General features: G+C 37.6%; 2 protein-coding genes across 2 annotated transcripts; one reads left to right on the top strand and one right to left on the bottom strand.

Moving 5' to 3' along the window:
• The first annotated feature begins 5,523 nt into the window (after positions 1-5,523).
• On the top strand, positions 5,524-6,521 carry LOC112173748 (acyl-acyl carrier protein thioesterase ATL3, chloroplastic). Its single transcript, XM_024311432.2, has 4 exons — positions 5,524-5,623; positions 5,908-6,017; positions 6,207-6,302; positions 6,398-6,521. The coding sequence occupies exons 1-4, from the start codon at positions 5,524-5,526 to the stop codon at positions 6,503-6,505; spliced, it is 414 nt and encodes a 137-aa protein (XP_024167200.1). The 3' UTR covers positions 6,506-6,521.
• A 1,327-nt stretch (positions 6,522-7,848) lies between these two features.
• On the bottom strand, positions 7,849-8,857 carry LOC112173747 (pleiotropic drug resistance protein 1). Its single transcript, XM_040507858.1, has 2 exons — positions 8,428-8,857; positions 7,849-8,328 (listed from the first exon to the last, which is right to left on the bottom strand). Exons 1-2 carry the CDS (start codon positions 8,760-8,762, stop codon positions 8,172-8,174), a joined length of 492 nt encoding a protein of 163 aa, XP_040363792.1. The 5' UTR covers positions 8,763-8,857; the 3' UTR covers positions 7,849-8,171.
• Positions 8,858-16,881: the final 8,024 nt, after the last annotated feature.

The following is a 16,881-nucleotide window of genomic DNA, read 5'->3' as shown; positions in this document are numbered from 1 at the left end:
TATATCGTCTATAAATCGTTGAGAATATAAATCATGAAATCTCGATGAAAATAATCATGCTCGAATACTCGAATATTATCACCATGCTATCGAAAATGATAGGAAATTCCAATGAATCAACAATTAGAGGAAATCATTATATTGTAAAATCATATATTAAATCTTAATCGAAAAACAATAAAAATATTGCATGCCCAATTAATTTAAAGGATTAATTTCAGTTTACCCCCTTAAGCTTTGGGGGTGTCATCATATCACCCCCTCTACTCTTAATTTTGAATTTTTACCCCCCGAGCTTTCCAATTTCAGTCAGCCGTGTCCAATCTCTCATGCTTCATCTAAATTCGACGTTAAATCCTATGTTGGGGGCCCACTGTAAGGGCTAGAATTTTCATTTCAATACAAAAAAAATAACAAAAAATAACAACTTTTGGGGCTAATCTTACGTCATTTGACCTCTTGGCCTCTACTCCACCATCCCAATCCTCCTTTCCTCAGCCCCTTCTCCATAGGAAATGGAAATCACACAAATGCAGTCCGAAATGTAATCAGAAGTTGCAATTCTAAAGCAAATTCATATAAACGGACATAAAATCGAAGCATTCAACTCAAAAATTACATCTATGGTGGCTCAAATCCAGTTTCAAGACCATAAATACACATACAAACATACATATCCAGATACGTGTATAACCATTAGAATACATGCAAGGAGCAAAAGATGAAGATTAATTACCTAAAGAATGAGAAAGAACACCAGCAGCAATACAAACAGTATGACCAACTTGAAATCTTCACTACTCCAAATCCAACACCAACACGTTTAATTACTCAGCAATTAGATACCAGAACATCACAATATCTGAAAAATTCTAAAGTAACTCCACAGTAGCAGTCAACAATCCTTATACTTCAAACTGCATCGGCCTCACCAGCTTCTCCAACCCCGACTCCAACATCACCGCCTCCTTCTCCACCCGCTTCACCTTCACCTTCTCCTTCTCCAACCTTAACCCCTCCTCCTCCGGCGATGGCATGTCGTTTTCCCTCTCCCCCAACAACCAAACTCTCAGCAGCTCTGGCAGCTATCTGGGTCTCTTCAACTCCTCCCAATTGACCCAAAACAAGTTTATCGCCATCGAATTCGATACCCCGCAAGATACCCACTTCGCCGACCCGAATGACAACCATATGGGTCTTGACCTCGATAGCTTGATCTTCACCAAGACCGCGGACCCAATTGTTGGGTTTCGATTTCGATTTTTGGAGTTGCAGAGGGCGAGGAGCTTGACGGCCTAGAGAGGCATGACGGCAGAGGAGTCGATCTCGTTGAGTTTCGATTCGGTTTTTGGAGTTGCAGATCAGAGAGAGAGAGAAAGGGATTTGGAGAAGAGAGAGAAACCCCCGAAAGTGAAAGAGTGAGGGTTTTTTTTCTTTTGTTTTGTTTTTGTCTTGAAATGACCATTTTAGCCCTTAAAGTGGCCCTATTATTAGATTTAACGTCGAATTTGGACGGAGCATGAGAGATTGGACACAGCTGACTGAAATCGGAAAGCTCGGGGGATAAAAATTCAAAATTGAGAGTAGAGGAGGTGATATGATGACACCCCTAAACCTTATGGGGGTAAACTGAAATTAATACTGATTTAAAAACAAATGTTCACTCACAAATTTGCGGCTATGAAGGCCGTCCAATGATTTCTTCCTCGAACTCGATTTACACGTCATCCTGAATAAATTGATATTATAATTAACTATTTTTTGATATTCAGAATTAATGGACAATAATAAAATCGAATCCCTATAAATGATGATTCATCGAAACCTAGAAATTATCTCAGAACGAGCTCAAATTTCATATGTTACGTTGACTCAATAGTTATAACAACCTATCGAAAGCTAGGGTCGATCCAACGGTTTGATATTCCCAAATCAAAACCTAAACATTCAGATATTCTAATCATTTTCAAAACATAAACCAAGCGCTACAAAGTTCATATCAACATGTTCTTATTGTTACGCTCTCTCTAAAAAACCAAAGCAAACCACCAGAAATTTCCGGATGCACCCCCACGCACCGCCGACTCTGACCTTGAGTTAGGTCACCAAATTTCATCAAAACAATCCTTACAACATTCCCAACAACTTTCTCAACTACAACATTGATCAATTTCAAGTGTATAGATCAGAATTTACCTTGAAACCTAAAAAAAAATCCTAGATTTTTTTGCTGTCGATTCTCCTTCCTCCAGCAAAATTAGAGTTGCCCAGCCATTGGTTGGGTTTGAACCATGAAGAAGAGAGCTTCAAGATGTGGGTGGTGGCGCAGACTGAGGTGGTTGAAAAACAGAGATTTGGCCAGAAAATCGAAATTGACGTCGCTGGAGTTTTTGCTTGTTGCGCCTCCTACCACCAGACTTAGCGTGCACCACTGCCACAGATAGGAAGAGGAAGTTGAGGCGGTCCAGATTGGACCAATTTCACTGACAGAGGTGGCCGGAAAGCTTGGCGCCGATTCTCTCTCTCTGGTTTCTCTCTCTTTGACTTCCAGGAATGGAAGTCCCCCAAATAGCAATTTTCCCCTTCGGAAAACACCTAAATATGCTAAACCAATTTTTAAAAATTTACAAAATTGCCACTGAGTTTTAACCTTTATAACTTCTTCCTTACAACTCCGATTTTAACGTGCCGCCTGTCCACGAACTCGGTTTAACATACTCTACAACTTTCTAGAAGGTAGTTTTCTCGAAAAGTATACGAAACAAAAAGTCAACCTTTTGACCCACTAAAAGTAAAGATAATTATCTTTTACCGTTCAAATGACTGGTAAACAGGTAAATTTGGATACGGGGCGTAATATGGATGCAATCTTAATAAGATATTTTTTTTTTATTGGTATAAATTAAATGAGAAATTTAAGTTTTTTAAAAAAAATCTTTTTTAATTGAATATATATTATAAGGATATTTCTAGAAAGAGAAATGGATTAGATAAATAAATTTAATAATTGAAATTAAAATATGGGTGTAATGAGCAAAGAGGGTGCACAAAGAAAATTGTAAGTTGACAATAGCCGCACCCTAAACTTTTATTGGAGAGAGTGGCATGCTTGTAATTTTATAATTGATTTTTTTTTCCAAAACAGTCTTTTTACTTTTAAATATGATAAGTGGACACATGATTATTCCAGTTGTCTCCGATTCATGATTATTTCCATAAATAACTATAAATAACTTCCTATCTAGGTATTGATTCATATTGTTTAAATCAAGGGTCTGATAATCTCATAGGTGCTAGGCCTCCCCACCACTAACTTAACGCCTAGTAATTTCTAGAACATTTGGTACAATAGGGTTTAGAAATACAAGTCATAAAATGTAGCATGTGGCTGAGGGATTCTAATTTATAAATATGTGTGTGTGTATTTATATATATAATTTATGTGGAAAGTATTAGCAGTTTAGTGTGTTCATAATGCTTGATGTCCTATTCAGTCCGTCTCTGATATTGTCCACACTCTCTCAGTTAATAACATGATATGGTCTAATTATGAAAATCGAGCTGCCTTGGACTGAAGCTTCTGATAATTGTTACTTTATTAGCTTAGTTAATTAGCTCTAATTAGCCCTATTTTTCTGTAGTAATTAAGTATCGAATTGGTTACTTACTCGCCCTATATTGTGGCCTGTATAGCTGTATGCCACGTGTCACTCAACTGCTTGTCCAGCTCGTTGTATAAATATTAATCCTCAGCCTTGTACTATTCATTCCCGTTCATTTCAGTTTAATAAAATACCTCTTTTTCTCTCATTTCTCTCTCACACTGTAGCTTTCCCAACCAGCAGAGATGTTGGCGTTGCAGGCATTTTCAATTGCGGACTACAATCACGTGACCTTTCCCTCCTCATGCGTCATTCCTACTTCACTCCATTCCCACCGTCGATCGGTATCGTATCCAACCACACGGACAGGTTTCCGATCACCCCCCACTGTCAGGATAGGTAGCAGTTCCGTTGCATGCGATAAGGGAGGTCGCTTAAGGTACTAATATTGTTGAGAATATTTAGATCCCACATAAGAAAAATGAGACTTTGCTTATGAGTTTATAAGAGTTTGGGTCATTCTATCCATTGCCAATTGATTTTGGATGTGAATCCCAAAGAAATTTTTCTATACTTCCATCATGCCACGTTAGTTTGTGTGACGCCCCAACGAAATTTTAACACGTGTTTGTATTTTTTTACACAATTAGTCTTAAGAACTTAACTCTGTTAAAGGTTTTTGAAAATGAACAAAATAATAAAATATTAGAACACCCAAATAACCTTGGCCTCTCATTTTCTTCTTCATCATCATTGATTCTGCACTTTCTTCATCTCATTTGCAGATCAGCTCCTCAAACCCGGATTCAACCTCAACTTTAAGCTTTTATCTCTTGTTCATAATCAAGAAAGCAAACTTCTTTAATTTTAAATCTTACACAATCACATCATCTTTCTCTTCTATTGCTTTTAATATTCATAAAAGGTATTAGGTTTTCTAATTTAAGAATTTTAGTGGAAATTTGTCTCGAAAAGCTGGTAATTTTTGAGATATAAACTTAAGGGGATCGAAGAAGAAGAAGAAGAAAAACATTGAAACAGAAAAACAAGGTGTTTAAATCTGGGTTTATTGTAGTTGATGAGTTTGAATAGCAAGTCAAAAAGAGATAACAAGCTGCATATCAATCTCTTTCCTCCTAAAACTTAACGGTGTTAAGTTAAGGAGTTTTAATTTGAACAAAAAAGACACATGTCAAAATTTGGTTGGGCATCACGCGACTGACATGGTGTGACGGGAGCATAGAAAAATTTCTCGTGAATCTCATATTACTTTATCATGATATCAGAGTGGGTTATCCCATATGTGAATGTCCTACAGCCACACGGGCTCCACGTCACCCAAAGTTGTTCACGTTTATCGCTTGAAAAGTCGCTACACGTGCGGGAGCATGTTGAGAATATATAGATCCCAAATGGGAAAAAATGACATTGCCTATGGGTTTATAAGAATTTGAGCCACTTCATCCATTGCTGATTAGTTTTGGATGTGAACCCTAAATTATTTTATCAAATATCTACAACCCTCAATGAATCGGTGAAAAATCCGGAAAATGTATATATGATGGACAAAGTGCGTAATTCATTTATACTAAAAAGTACGGTTATTTGGATTTAAGTGCTTGCTACCTTGTTAAAGTCATAATTTTTGCTTGGTGGGTTTTGTTATACCTTTCTTTTCATCTTAATTCGTGCATTTTGGTGACTAAATTAATCATATTATCTACGTTTAAGAATTGGACATTGTTGAATCTAGCATTTGCATAATTCGTGCGTCTTGGTGATTAAAAGATATCATTTGTTTAACCTTCTATCTGACATAGTTTTGTTGATTGTCTGATCAAAATTGTGTAATGTGCCTAGGCATGTTATATGTTAACTTCTAAGTTATAATAAAAGTTTTCACCTTTCTGAACCTTGCAGAATGAGTGGTTTTTATGATGTTGAGCTTAAAGTACGACACTATGAGCTTGATCAGTATAGCGTAGTTAACAATGCTGTCTATGCAAATTATTGCCAGCACGGTGAGACCTCTATATTTATTCGTATCAGAACTAGTTAACAATTCTATATTTTGAAAGGCTTTTCTTTAATATCAGCACAGTTTTGCTTACATGCTTGCTTAATTTGGTGGCCAAATCGGCAAACCTAAATCAAGGCATCAGGGGTGTTGATTTTCTCATGGGAAATGACTCCATGGCGTAACACATGGCCTTTAAATTGATCAGCAGTAATAGATCACATCTTTGTATATCTTTACCCCATATGTGATTATAGATTGACATTCGTTCTTCAACATTTTTATCAGCTCTTAAGGAACTTTTTGAAAGGGTTGGCCTAAATCCCGACGCAGTTGCCCAAACCGGTGAAGCATTTGCGTTGTCAACATCGTCTATGAAATTCATTGCACCTCTAAAGGTATGTATTTCATTCGAATCTCTCAAGTCATTTTCTGTTAATATTGCAATTCAGTAAACGTATGTCACCTCACAATGTATGTTCACCTTCTTTTTTCTCCATTGTTCTACTATAGCATGCATGCTTGTATGTGTGCACTGTGATATTGTGAAAACTCATTCTTGCTTCTTTTACATGATTTGCAAATAGAGTGGAGACGATTTTGTCATAAAGGTCAGGATGACTAATTCCTCAGCCACTCGCCTCTACTTTGAGCACTTCATTTTCAAGCTGCCGAATCTGGAGGTCTTCCATAATCACTCTCTACTCTTATTTACAATCACCTTTGATTCCTTTGACGCGCCGAGTAACTTTCTAATCATGGCATGATTTCTAAACAGCCAATCTTGGAAGCAACAGCCACAGTAGTGTGGCTTGATCAGGACTATCACCCTGTCCGTATTCCATCGGAGGTGATATCTAAATTTGTCCAGTTTCGTCGCCGTTAGGAGGCTAACGATGTCTTGCAAAAAGGAGTTGGTGCAAGGGAAAGTCTTCGTTACTAAATCTACAGTCGGACAATGGTATCTCCTTTCCCGCTGGTAGGAAGAAGAAAAAAGATATCATTCGCGGATCTTGTTGTTAGTATTGAAATATTATAGCAAGTACAGGGTTCTTTGCGTTCTTTAGGATTTAGCATATATCTATGTGAGACAGATAATTTGTGTAATAATGTTTCAAATAAAGTTCATGTTTTTCCGTTTAGAACTCACAAATTATTGGCCTGTGATCCTAACGTAGTTAGAGGGAGTCTCTGATTTTCTGGACCATTATGAAACGTGCTTGTAGTAGTTTTGATGGTCGGGTCAGGGAACTTCGGTGTTAGGACAAAGAGAAGACAAATCAATCTTCTTCGCAACCTCCAGTCCTGATTATAACTCGCGATTTATATAATTAATATTCTAAAAATCACTAGACGGTAGATAAAATAGAGAGAAAATTAATCAAGCAGCAGCAAGGAGGGAAGACGATGAAGAAGAAGGTGATGGTGGCAATTTATGAAAGCAAGCTCCGTTTGTTATATTTGACTAGTTTATCAGCCTCGTGCTCTACTGCGGATTTCTTCTCTGCATATAAATGCTTATTATGCTTAGCAAGTTTCACTATGATTGTAATTGTCACACAGTTCCATTGGGATTTGCAAACAATGAACTACCTTATTCCTCTTTGCTTCAGCAGTTGACATCTTCCATCTCTAACATCTTTCCTATTCCTCGTCTCAACATGACATATGGCACCATACTACATGGACTCATGGAGTTTAAGGAATCTAAGAGTTTATGGGCCGGCTGGCCTTGCCCATTGTATGCATATCAAAGAAGTAGGTGCTTTTCTCCAGATGAACACGCAGAGCCAAGCCGTAACCACCCCACGCAATAGGCTGAAATCACCTGTCTCGGGGGCAACCTGGTAAAAGCTCAAAGAGAATGCAGGGACGAAACCGTCAAGATACTGTTCTGCCCAAAATCAATCGGATCGGGCCTGGCCGAGCAGGGCCACAACATATTCATTCATCTGTTAGGGGCTTAGGCCCACTGGGTAGGGCTTTTTCTTAGAAATCGTAGCCCATATTGCCTAGGGCTTTACATGCTTTTTCGAGCCGGACAATTTAGGTGGGCAAGGTCGGGCCATTATATTTGTATATTTGTTCTTTTATTAAAAAGTTCAAAAAATTATGAGATATCTCCTTTGTCGTTATTAGTTAAACAAGATAGAGTATCATATTAAAGAAAAATAAGGTGTAATGGAATAATTGGTCCACATGTTCAACTTGTTAACATTTGAGTCATTATTAAGATTATTAAGAGATTATGTATATTCAGTAGTTACATGATAAGAACAGATTTCCTGTAATAAATTGTACTAACTTGTAGTACAATTACTTATGTAGTAAAATTATGCGTTACTACAAAAAATGCATCACACAACAGTAGATGACAGTTGTCCTAAGAGCAAAGTTCCGCCTTATATCTTGGTGTCAGACGATGATGAAACACAATTGTGTGTCGATTATAGGGTTGACGCCTATTTTAGAACAGTTGTACCAATTCTGTGCATGTCAATGCCAGAAATTAAATGTCAGGCATGCGCCGCATCTATTTGCTGTTTCAATGGCTATCCAAAACTTGAAATGTGGTAGTCTATTAGTACCTCCAATACATTAACACAACAATTGAAGACAGAAGGCAGAGCCCTGCCTCCAACATGAGTTTCAGCCGCAATTTTCAGATGCTCGAACGTAACTTCAATTGTAGGAAGACTAATTCCAACTCTGAGATACACATACCAAGAAAAAAGAAATCATCAACTCCACATTATTGTCAAGAATAAAGAAAATTCAACAAAATCTAAACTCAGAACTATACATTACCTATCGATTCGGCTCTTGAGCCTCAACAAAAATTTCTCATGATCCTCCTCAGCAACTCCCACTAGCCTCTCGATCAAGTCTTTCTTTTCTTGGAGCTCAAGGTGATGCACATCGACTTCGTTGGCATGGCCTTGTGGAGTAGTGAGCAACCCTTTTTTCAAACGAGTGAAGGTAGGAAGTCTATGCAGAGCTGCCCATTTAAGAGCTTCCTCATCGTCCTCTCTAACAGAAGATGCTGAGAAAACCGCGCGCGCCCTGCCATCGTCAGTCCAAAACGAACCCCTTCTGTTGAAACTATGACCGGCTTTTTCAAGGTCACAGATGAAGATCTCCATTGCAGAAGCTAAAAAGCTAGCTAGCTAGCTAGCAACAAAACCCAGGTCTTTGTAATGAAAAGGAAACCAGATCTATGGCTAGAAACCAACACAAATGAGCTTGGCTTTTTAGCTGGCCACTTTATCTAGGTAGATACTTATAGAAAAAGAAAGTTGGAGGGAATGCGATGGCATGGATGATATCACTTGGCATTTAATTTTATAATAATTTTTAGCCCTCTTCAGTGCAAATTGAAACATAAGGGGTTTGGTCTGATGGTGACCAATTAGTATATATCTGTATCCATAGAGAGGGGATACTACTTATCCTTCAACTTTTCAAGTTCTGCAACTGTTTTGACAATAACCACCTTATCAAAGAAAAATGGAACAGTCAAGTCAACACAAGAGATGGACCAATGAAAAGTTCAACCGAAAAGGAGAACAAAAGCAGAAGTATGTTGGCGTCTGTGATTTGTGTACTCCATCCAAAAATAAATGCTGCAGACTACTGGAGCTCACAATTCACAGATGTAGTTTTGGGTTCGCTCACCACAGACGTAAGCAACGATATGTGTGTACCTATACAGCGAATATACGTGCACATTTACTGTTTAGGAAAATTACAATGAACCGTTGTTGAAAATATAGACATATATATTAAACAACCAAGATCACTAACAATAGTTTAGGATTCCATTTGACATGTGTTTGTATTAATTTTAGTGAGATATAAATTAGGGTTCTTGGAGTCATACCTGGAGGCTGGAGCAGCTAGGAATGGAAACAAGGGCTTCTGTCAACTCTGTAAAGTTCAAGTGCTCTCTATGGGGCAAGACGATTTAAACTTGTGTTAGTTGTGTATTAGAGGTTACATGACCTCATTAATTTATACGGAGGAGAATCACATCAATGCTCCACCAGTAAAAGACAATCTAGTAGTGTGATCGAATCTCTATAATATCTCTCAGTAGTATTTGCGTATTTAACTCATCACACTCTCTTATAACTTCATCCATTAATCCTCAGGTGTTGTATATAACTTGGTCAAATGATATTGAATCCACATGAATCTTACATCACTATTAAGTTTAGGGGAGTCCTACATACACACGCACTCAAATCCTTATTTGACATGTGGCTCCTCACTAAATATTTCATAAGAAAGTGAGGAGCCACGTGTCAAATAAGGATCTGAGTCTGAGAATTCTCATATGCGTCTTGCGTATATACGTAGCACTCTCCTTAAGTTTATTGACTTAGCTATATATCATCTATTAAATAAAAGAATTTATTTTTGTTAAATCCAATCAGTATATGCTTGTAACGAACAGTATAATTATATATACGAATATAAACAAATATCTATATAACAACGAATAAACAAAATTGAGATCAAATAGTTTTGAACAGAAATTTAATTCACTAACTTGATCAGATAGAGACCTGCAACGCAGTGACCTAAGACAGAAATTAGCCCCCACTTGTGCTGTAGTTTTCAGACATCTATCTAGAGGATACAACTATCTGGTCAAGTTCTTGCACAGGAACTTGACCCTGGCGAATTTTACTTTATGCTTCTCTCAGAAACGATTTAGGATGAAGAAGAAGAAGAGGATTTTCAATGATCGATTGACGACCTTGGGTCGTCCATATATAGAGGTTAACGCGAACAGTTATGTCGGCGGTTGGCATCGATTGATTTTATCTGTTGCAACTATTTGCATTTATTTGAAAATTGAATACTGATGCAAAAAATAAAACCAGATTTAATCAAACCGAGCCCAAGAGCCCCAAGGCCCAAGGCCCATCTTTTGACATTTATATATTTGCATAATCCAATGGGAAACCCACTAGAAAGGCCTACAAAGCCCACCTCTATACATGTCATCCATTTACTTCTTTACATGGGAAGCTTCTTGTAAAGGCCATTTAAAATTGCTTCTTTAGTCCCACAAGTTCCAACCCCACATTTTCTATTCAAACCCTAACAATACTCCACATTTGAATAGAAAATAAGATAATAAAGAACTTTATTGTCATTTCGGAGAACGTAGATAGAACATGCATCGGAAAATGTGTCTTTTAGACTTGAACATTTCGTAGTGAATACGGATCGGATTTACTTTGTGAAGTAGTGAACTCAAGTGTTGAACTAGTCACGTTGTGCAGTAAACCAAGACAATAAGTATCACACATATCATATCTAGACATATTTCAAATTCTTACGTTTGTGTTCATTTTGGTCCAGAACAACTCCTTACTTCATGAGACTTTTAGAGAACTTAACCATGTCGGTTCTCATAGATGCGAGCCCACATCAGTCTCATATAAGTAATGCTAATTAAGAATAGTCCGTACTATCCCACTTAAAAGCTATTAGCATTATTAAGAATATATTAATATTCATCCCTTAATCGTCAACGAAAAACACACTTTGTGTCATCTTAGGAATGAGCATATTTGTGTGTGTTATGCATCTTGAGTCTTCCCCAACTAGTTTGCCTATTGAACCTAGACCATGGGATCTCCAATGTTGCTAGGTTAGGTTTCCACCAAGTAGTGACTCATTGTATTGGCTTTAAGCCCATTCCCCTCGATGTAAATAGTACTTGCTCTCTATTAAAGCCTTTAGTCAAAGGATCCGCTATATTTCCCTTTGATTTTACATAGTCAATGGAAATGATTCCATTTTTGAGCAAGTCTCGTATTGTCTTGTGACGTCGCCTTATATGCCTCGATTTGCCATTGTAGATTTGGTTCTTTGTTCTGGTAAGAGCAGTCATACTATCACAATGTATACAAATGGCCGTGACAGGCTTTGGCCACAACGGAAGACTTTCTAGGAAATTTTTAAGCCATTCCGCTTCTTCGGCGGCTTTGTCTAAGGCTACAAATTCTGCTTCCATAGTTGAAAGTGTATTCACAGTTTGTTTTGATGATTTCCAAGATACGGCTGCACCTCCAAGTGTAAATAGATACCCACTTGTGGACTTACTTTCTGAATTATTGGAAATCCAATTTGCATCACAATACCCTTCTAATACGCAGGAGGATATTTGGTATAATGCAACCCATAGTCTATTGTATGCTTTAGATATCGTAATACTCTTACTAAGGCAATCCAATGTTCTTTTCCAGGATTGCTTGAGTACCTACTAAGTCGACTTAGACTATATGCCAAATCCGGTCTTGTACAATTCATTATGTACCTTAAGCTTCCAAGAACTTGAGTATACTCCAATTGAGACACACTATCACCTTGATTTTTCTTAAGATGACTAGAGGGATCAAATGGAGTAACAACCGGCCTATCATCATAGTGTCCAAATTTTCTAAGAGCCTTTTCTATATAATGAGATTGAGTAAGCATGTAACCATCCGAATTCCTTTTAATTCTAATACCAAGAATCACATCCGCTATTCCCATATCTTTCATATCAAAGGAGGAATGCAACATTTTATTTGTTTGATTAATTACATCCTTACTTGTTCCCATAATGAGCATGTCGTCTACATATAAGCATACAATGACAAATGCGTTTCTACATTCTTTGACATAGACACATTTGTCACATTCATTTATTTTGAATCCATTTGATAATAGTGTATTGTCAAATTTCTCATGTCATTGCTTTGGAGCTTGTTTAAGTCTGTAAAGGAACTTAACCAATTTACAAACTTTATTTTCTTGACCTTTAACAATAAACCCTTCGGGTTGTTCCATGTAGATTTCTTCATCTAGTTTGCCATTTATAAATGCGGTTTTCACATCAATTTGGTGTATTTCCAAATTGTATATAGCCGCTATAGCAATTAATGTTCGTATTGACGTAATTCTTGTCACCGGCGAATATGTATCAAAAAAATCTACACCTTCTTTTTGACTATACCCTTTAGCTACTATACGAGCTTTGTATTTTTCTATGGTACCATCAAGTCTTAACTTTCTTTTGAAAATCCATTTATGGCTTATTGGTTTATGTCCCGAAGGTAAATCAACCAATGTCCAAGTATTATTTTGTAAAATGGATTCCACTTCACTTTGAATAGCCTCTTTCCAATAAGGTGCTTCCGATGATTCCATGACAGCCTTATATGTTTGAGGTTCTCCTTCAAGATTAAAGGTCATGAATTCAGGTCCAAAATCTTTGGCAATTTTTCCACGTTTACTTTTCCTTGGTTCTAGAATTTCTTCTTGAATAGTAGAAGTATTATATTCACCAATTTCAGTACTTTTGTTTAACTCAATTTGTGGCAACGTATCTCCATATATTCTTTTCCTTGGATTAGACTTATCCTTGTAAGGAAAAATATCCTCAAAGAATTCTTCTTCGGTAGATTCTATGACTGTGTTTATGTTTATATCAGCAACATCAGATTTGTAAACCAAGAATCTATAGGCAGCACTATTATTGGCAGGGCCAATATATATGCAATCTATTGTTTTTGGTCCAAGTTTAGTTCTCTTTGGAAAGGAAACTTGAACTTTGGCAAGACAACCCTACACTTTCATTGTTTTATAAGTAGGCAATCATCCTTTCCATAGTTCATAAGGAGATTGATCACTTAGTTTATGAGGAATCCTATTTAATATCATATTTGCAGTAAGCAAGGCTTCACCCCACAGATTATGTGGTGCTCCCTAACTAATTAACATTGAATTTATCATATTCTTCAAAGTTCTATTCTTTCGTTCGGCAACTCCATTTTGTTGTGGAGTATATGGAGCTGTAGTTTGATGCACAATGCCATGAGAAGAACAAAATTTTTCAAAGTCCTTGGATTCATATTCCCCACCTCTATCAGACCTTAGAATCTTTATTCTCTTCTCAAGTTGATTCTCAACTTCAGCTTTGTATGTTTTGAACATATTTAAAGCCTCATCTTTGCTATGTATCAAGTAAACATAACAATACTTACTACAATCATCTATGAATGATATGTAATAGTTCTTTCCTCCACGATTTGGAGTTGATTTAAAATCACACAGATCACTATGAATTAGACCAAGTACTTCATTGGATTTCTCTACAGATTTATGAGAATGACCTGCATATTTTGATTCAATACAAATTTCATACTTAGTCATATTGTTCATTGAACACTTTGGCAGCATGCCTAAATTTACCATTCTTTGTATAGAACAAAAATTAACATGTCCTAATCTAGAATGCCATAAAGAAGAGAAGTCAATCATGTATATAGAAGTAGTGCTAGTGCCTGCATTATTATTATTAATAATAGCATCCATAGTAGGTACAACATTTAGTTTAAAGAGCCCTTCACTAAGGTAACCCTTCCCCACATACACCCCACCTTTGGTGAGTATAAATTTGTCAGATTCGAACACTAGTTTGAATCCCTTGTTGCTTAGAACAGGACCAGACACGAGGTTCTTATAGATTTTAGGCACATGAAGTACATTAAAGAGTACAAGATCTTTTCCCAAAGTGAATTTCAGAATCACCTTCCCTTTTCCTTCAACTTTGGCAGTTGTGGCATTCCCCATGAACAGAGGTTCTCCTTCCTTGATTGGCTGGTATGAAGTGAACATCTACTTTGCAGAGCATACGTGCCTTGTAGCACCGGTATCAATCCACCAATAGGTTGAATTAGTCACCAGATTTTCCTCAGAAACCACAACAATGAATTGATCGTCAGCAAGGTTTGCTAGGTTGTTGGAACTTCCAGAACCTCCACCTCCTTGATCTTTCGTGAAGCGACACTCTTTTGCTCTATGCCCTGGTTTGCCACACACCCAACAACCTCCAGTTTGTGGCGTTTTGAAGGCCTTGTTCTTTTGTGGGGCAAGTGGCTTCTTTGCAGCAGCAGCAAGAGTTGATTTGGCAGCAGCGTTCTTACCCTTGTTTTTCTGAAACTTGGCCTTTGATAGACTCCCTCCAACCATATTAGTAGTTGGCTCCATAGAAGTATCACTAGCCCTTTCATTTTTTTGGTGGTCCTCTTCAACACCAAGTTTCAGAACCAATTGCTCAAAATTCATGTCCTCAGTTAGGTGTTTCAGATAAACTTTGAAATCTTTCCATGAAGGAGGGAACTTTTCAATAACAGAACCAACGAGAAAATTTGAGTTCAGTCCCATACCTTCTTCATCTAACTCATGAACAATGACTTGGAGTTCCTCCACTTGCTTGACAACAGACTTGGCATCGACCATCTTGTAGTTCAGAAACTTGCCAATGACAAACTTCTTTGAACAGGCAACTTCATTGTTGTACTTGTTGTCCAACGACTCCCACAATTCCCTTGCTGTTTTGAAGGATGAGTAGATGTCATACAAGGAATCGTCTAAGGCATTGAGAATATAGTTCCTGCACAGAAACTCATTGCTTGCCCAGGCAACAATGGCCCAATGATTTTCGGCCTTTTGAGCATTAGTTGGAACATTCTCTCCATCTCCTTCGAGAAGAGCCTTTGGAGCCTCGGTTGTGAGAACATCTACCACATGAAGAGTTGTCAAATAGAACAACATCTTCTGTTGCCAGCGTTTGAAATCTGAACCCTTGAATTTCTCAGGTTTCTCCATATGATTTTTCACAACAGATCCTGATTGATCCATCTTTAATTTCTGTCTTAGATTGTTAAATCCAATCAGTATATGCTTGTAACGAACAATATAATTATTTATACGAATATAAACAAATATCTATATAACAACTAATAAACAAAATTGAGACCAAATAGTTTTGTACAGAAATTTAATTCACTAACTTGATCAGATAGAGGCCTGCAACGCAGTGACCTAAGACAAAAATTAGCCCCCACTTGTGTTGTAGTTTTCGGACGTCTATCTAGAGGATACAACTATCTGGTCAAGCTTGACCCTGGCAAATTTTACTTTATGCTTCTCTCAGAAACGATTTAGGAGGAAGAAGAAGAAGAGGATTTTCGATGATCGATTGACAACCTTGGGTCGTCCATATATAGAGGTTAACGCGAACAGTTATGTCGGCGGTTGGTCGATTGATTTTATCCATTGCAATTGTTTGCATTTATCCAAAAATTGAATACTGATGCAAAAAATAAAACCAGATTTAATCAAACCGAGCCCCAGAGCCCCAAGGCCCAAGGCCCATCTTTTGACATTTATATATTTGCATAATCCAATGGGAAACCCACTAGAAAGGCCTACAAAGCCCACCTCTATACATGTCATCCATTTACTTCTTTACGTGGGAAGTTCCCTATAAAGGCCATTTAAAACTGCTTCCATGTGGAGTCCCACAAGTCCCACAAGTTCCAAAAATTTTGACGGATGACTAAGTCATAGCTTCTTTTATTATTTTACTAACTTGATAATGAAGTTTATCGTTTCTTCTTAAAATTAAAAAAGAATCAATCGATGGTAGGTGGGAGGTTGGGTACTCAATTTTGGTTTTAGACCCGAGATCTAAGGACAAGATTTTCTGGCTGGAGAAGAATTGTTAAGCGATAGCTTGGGAATAGAGTAGGGGTTGGATGTTGGGGCAGAGAAGTCTGTTGGGGCTGAATGGCTATGGTGAGTAGCTGGGAGGTTTGAGTTGGAACATCGAGATGGGAGGGGATCAGTGAGGAGACTGGTGCTTCCATGGTGGTGGGATTTGAAACGGGGTGGTCTGGGATGATACTCGATGTTGATGGATGTTGGCTTTTCTTGTGAATGGTTTGAACTCAGGTGGTTGTATGACTGTATCCAATGTAGTGGTGGACTGGTGATGGCCGGTTATTCCTTGGCCACAAGGCTTATGGTTAAAGGTCAAATTTACCATGACCAGGAACCCAAATTTACGGTGGCAATCTACGAGAGGCTGGAGTTTGACGTTGCGGGAAACATATCGTGGCAGCTTAGTCGTTCTATTTTTTAGGGTTTTATTTTTTGGTTTTTGGCTAGGTGAAATAAGTCCCTACCCATTTGAGTTAGGGTTTAGGGGTACTAGTCCGTTGATGTACCAACTTTTTGGCATTATTCCCGAGAGCTATGTGATCTAATTTCAGCATCTTCTAGTTATCAATGTGATGGTGAATTTCCCTTACACATGGTTTAGCTGTTTTGGGACATGTTGTGGAAGAGGGTCAAAAGGTTGGTCTTCATATTGGTGGTGAGTTTGTCTCGTAACATTCGGGAATGGTTACCTTT

The sequence above is a fragment of the Rosa chinensis genome, chromosome 6 (assembly GCF_002994745.2).
Source record: "Rosa chinensis cultivar Old Blush chromosome 6, RchiOBHm-V2, whole genome shotgun sequence".
Classification (NCBI taxonomy): Eukaryota; Viridiplantae; Streptophyta; class Magnoliopsida; order Rosales; family Rosaceae; genus Rosa; species Rosa chinensis.
The sequence above is the reverse complement of the archived record's forward strand: the minus strand, read 5'-3'. Positions and strand labels throughout refer to the sequence as shown.

What these genes read in the sequence shown, in the direction of transcription:
- LOC112173747 (XM_040507858.1), bottom strand. Translation starts at nt 8,762, where the DNA reads ATGGAGATCTTCATCTGTGACCTTGAAAAAGCCGGTCATAGTTTCAAC. An exon ending in CTCAAGAGCCGAATCGATAG is followed by an intron (nt 8,329 to 8,427) that starts GTAATGTATAGT and finishes TGTGTATCTCAG; the next exon opens with AGTTGGAATTAGTCTTCCTA.
- LOC112173748 (XM_024311432.2), top strand. Translation starts at nt 5,524, where the DNA reads ATGAGTGGTTTTTATGATGTTGAGCTTAAAGTACGACACTATGAGCTT. An exon ending in TGCAAATTATTGCCAGCACG is followed by an intron (nt 5,624 to 5,907) that starts GTGAGACCTCTA and finishes CATTTTTATCAG; the next exon opens with CTCTTAAGGAACTTTTTGAA. An exon ending in AATTCATTGCACCTCTAAAG is followed by an intron (nt 6,018 to 6,206) that starts GTATGTATTTCA and finishes ATTTGCAAATAG; the next exon opens with AGTGGAGACGATTTTGTCAT.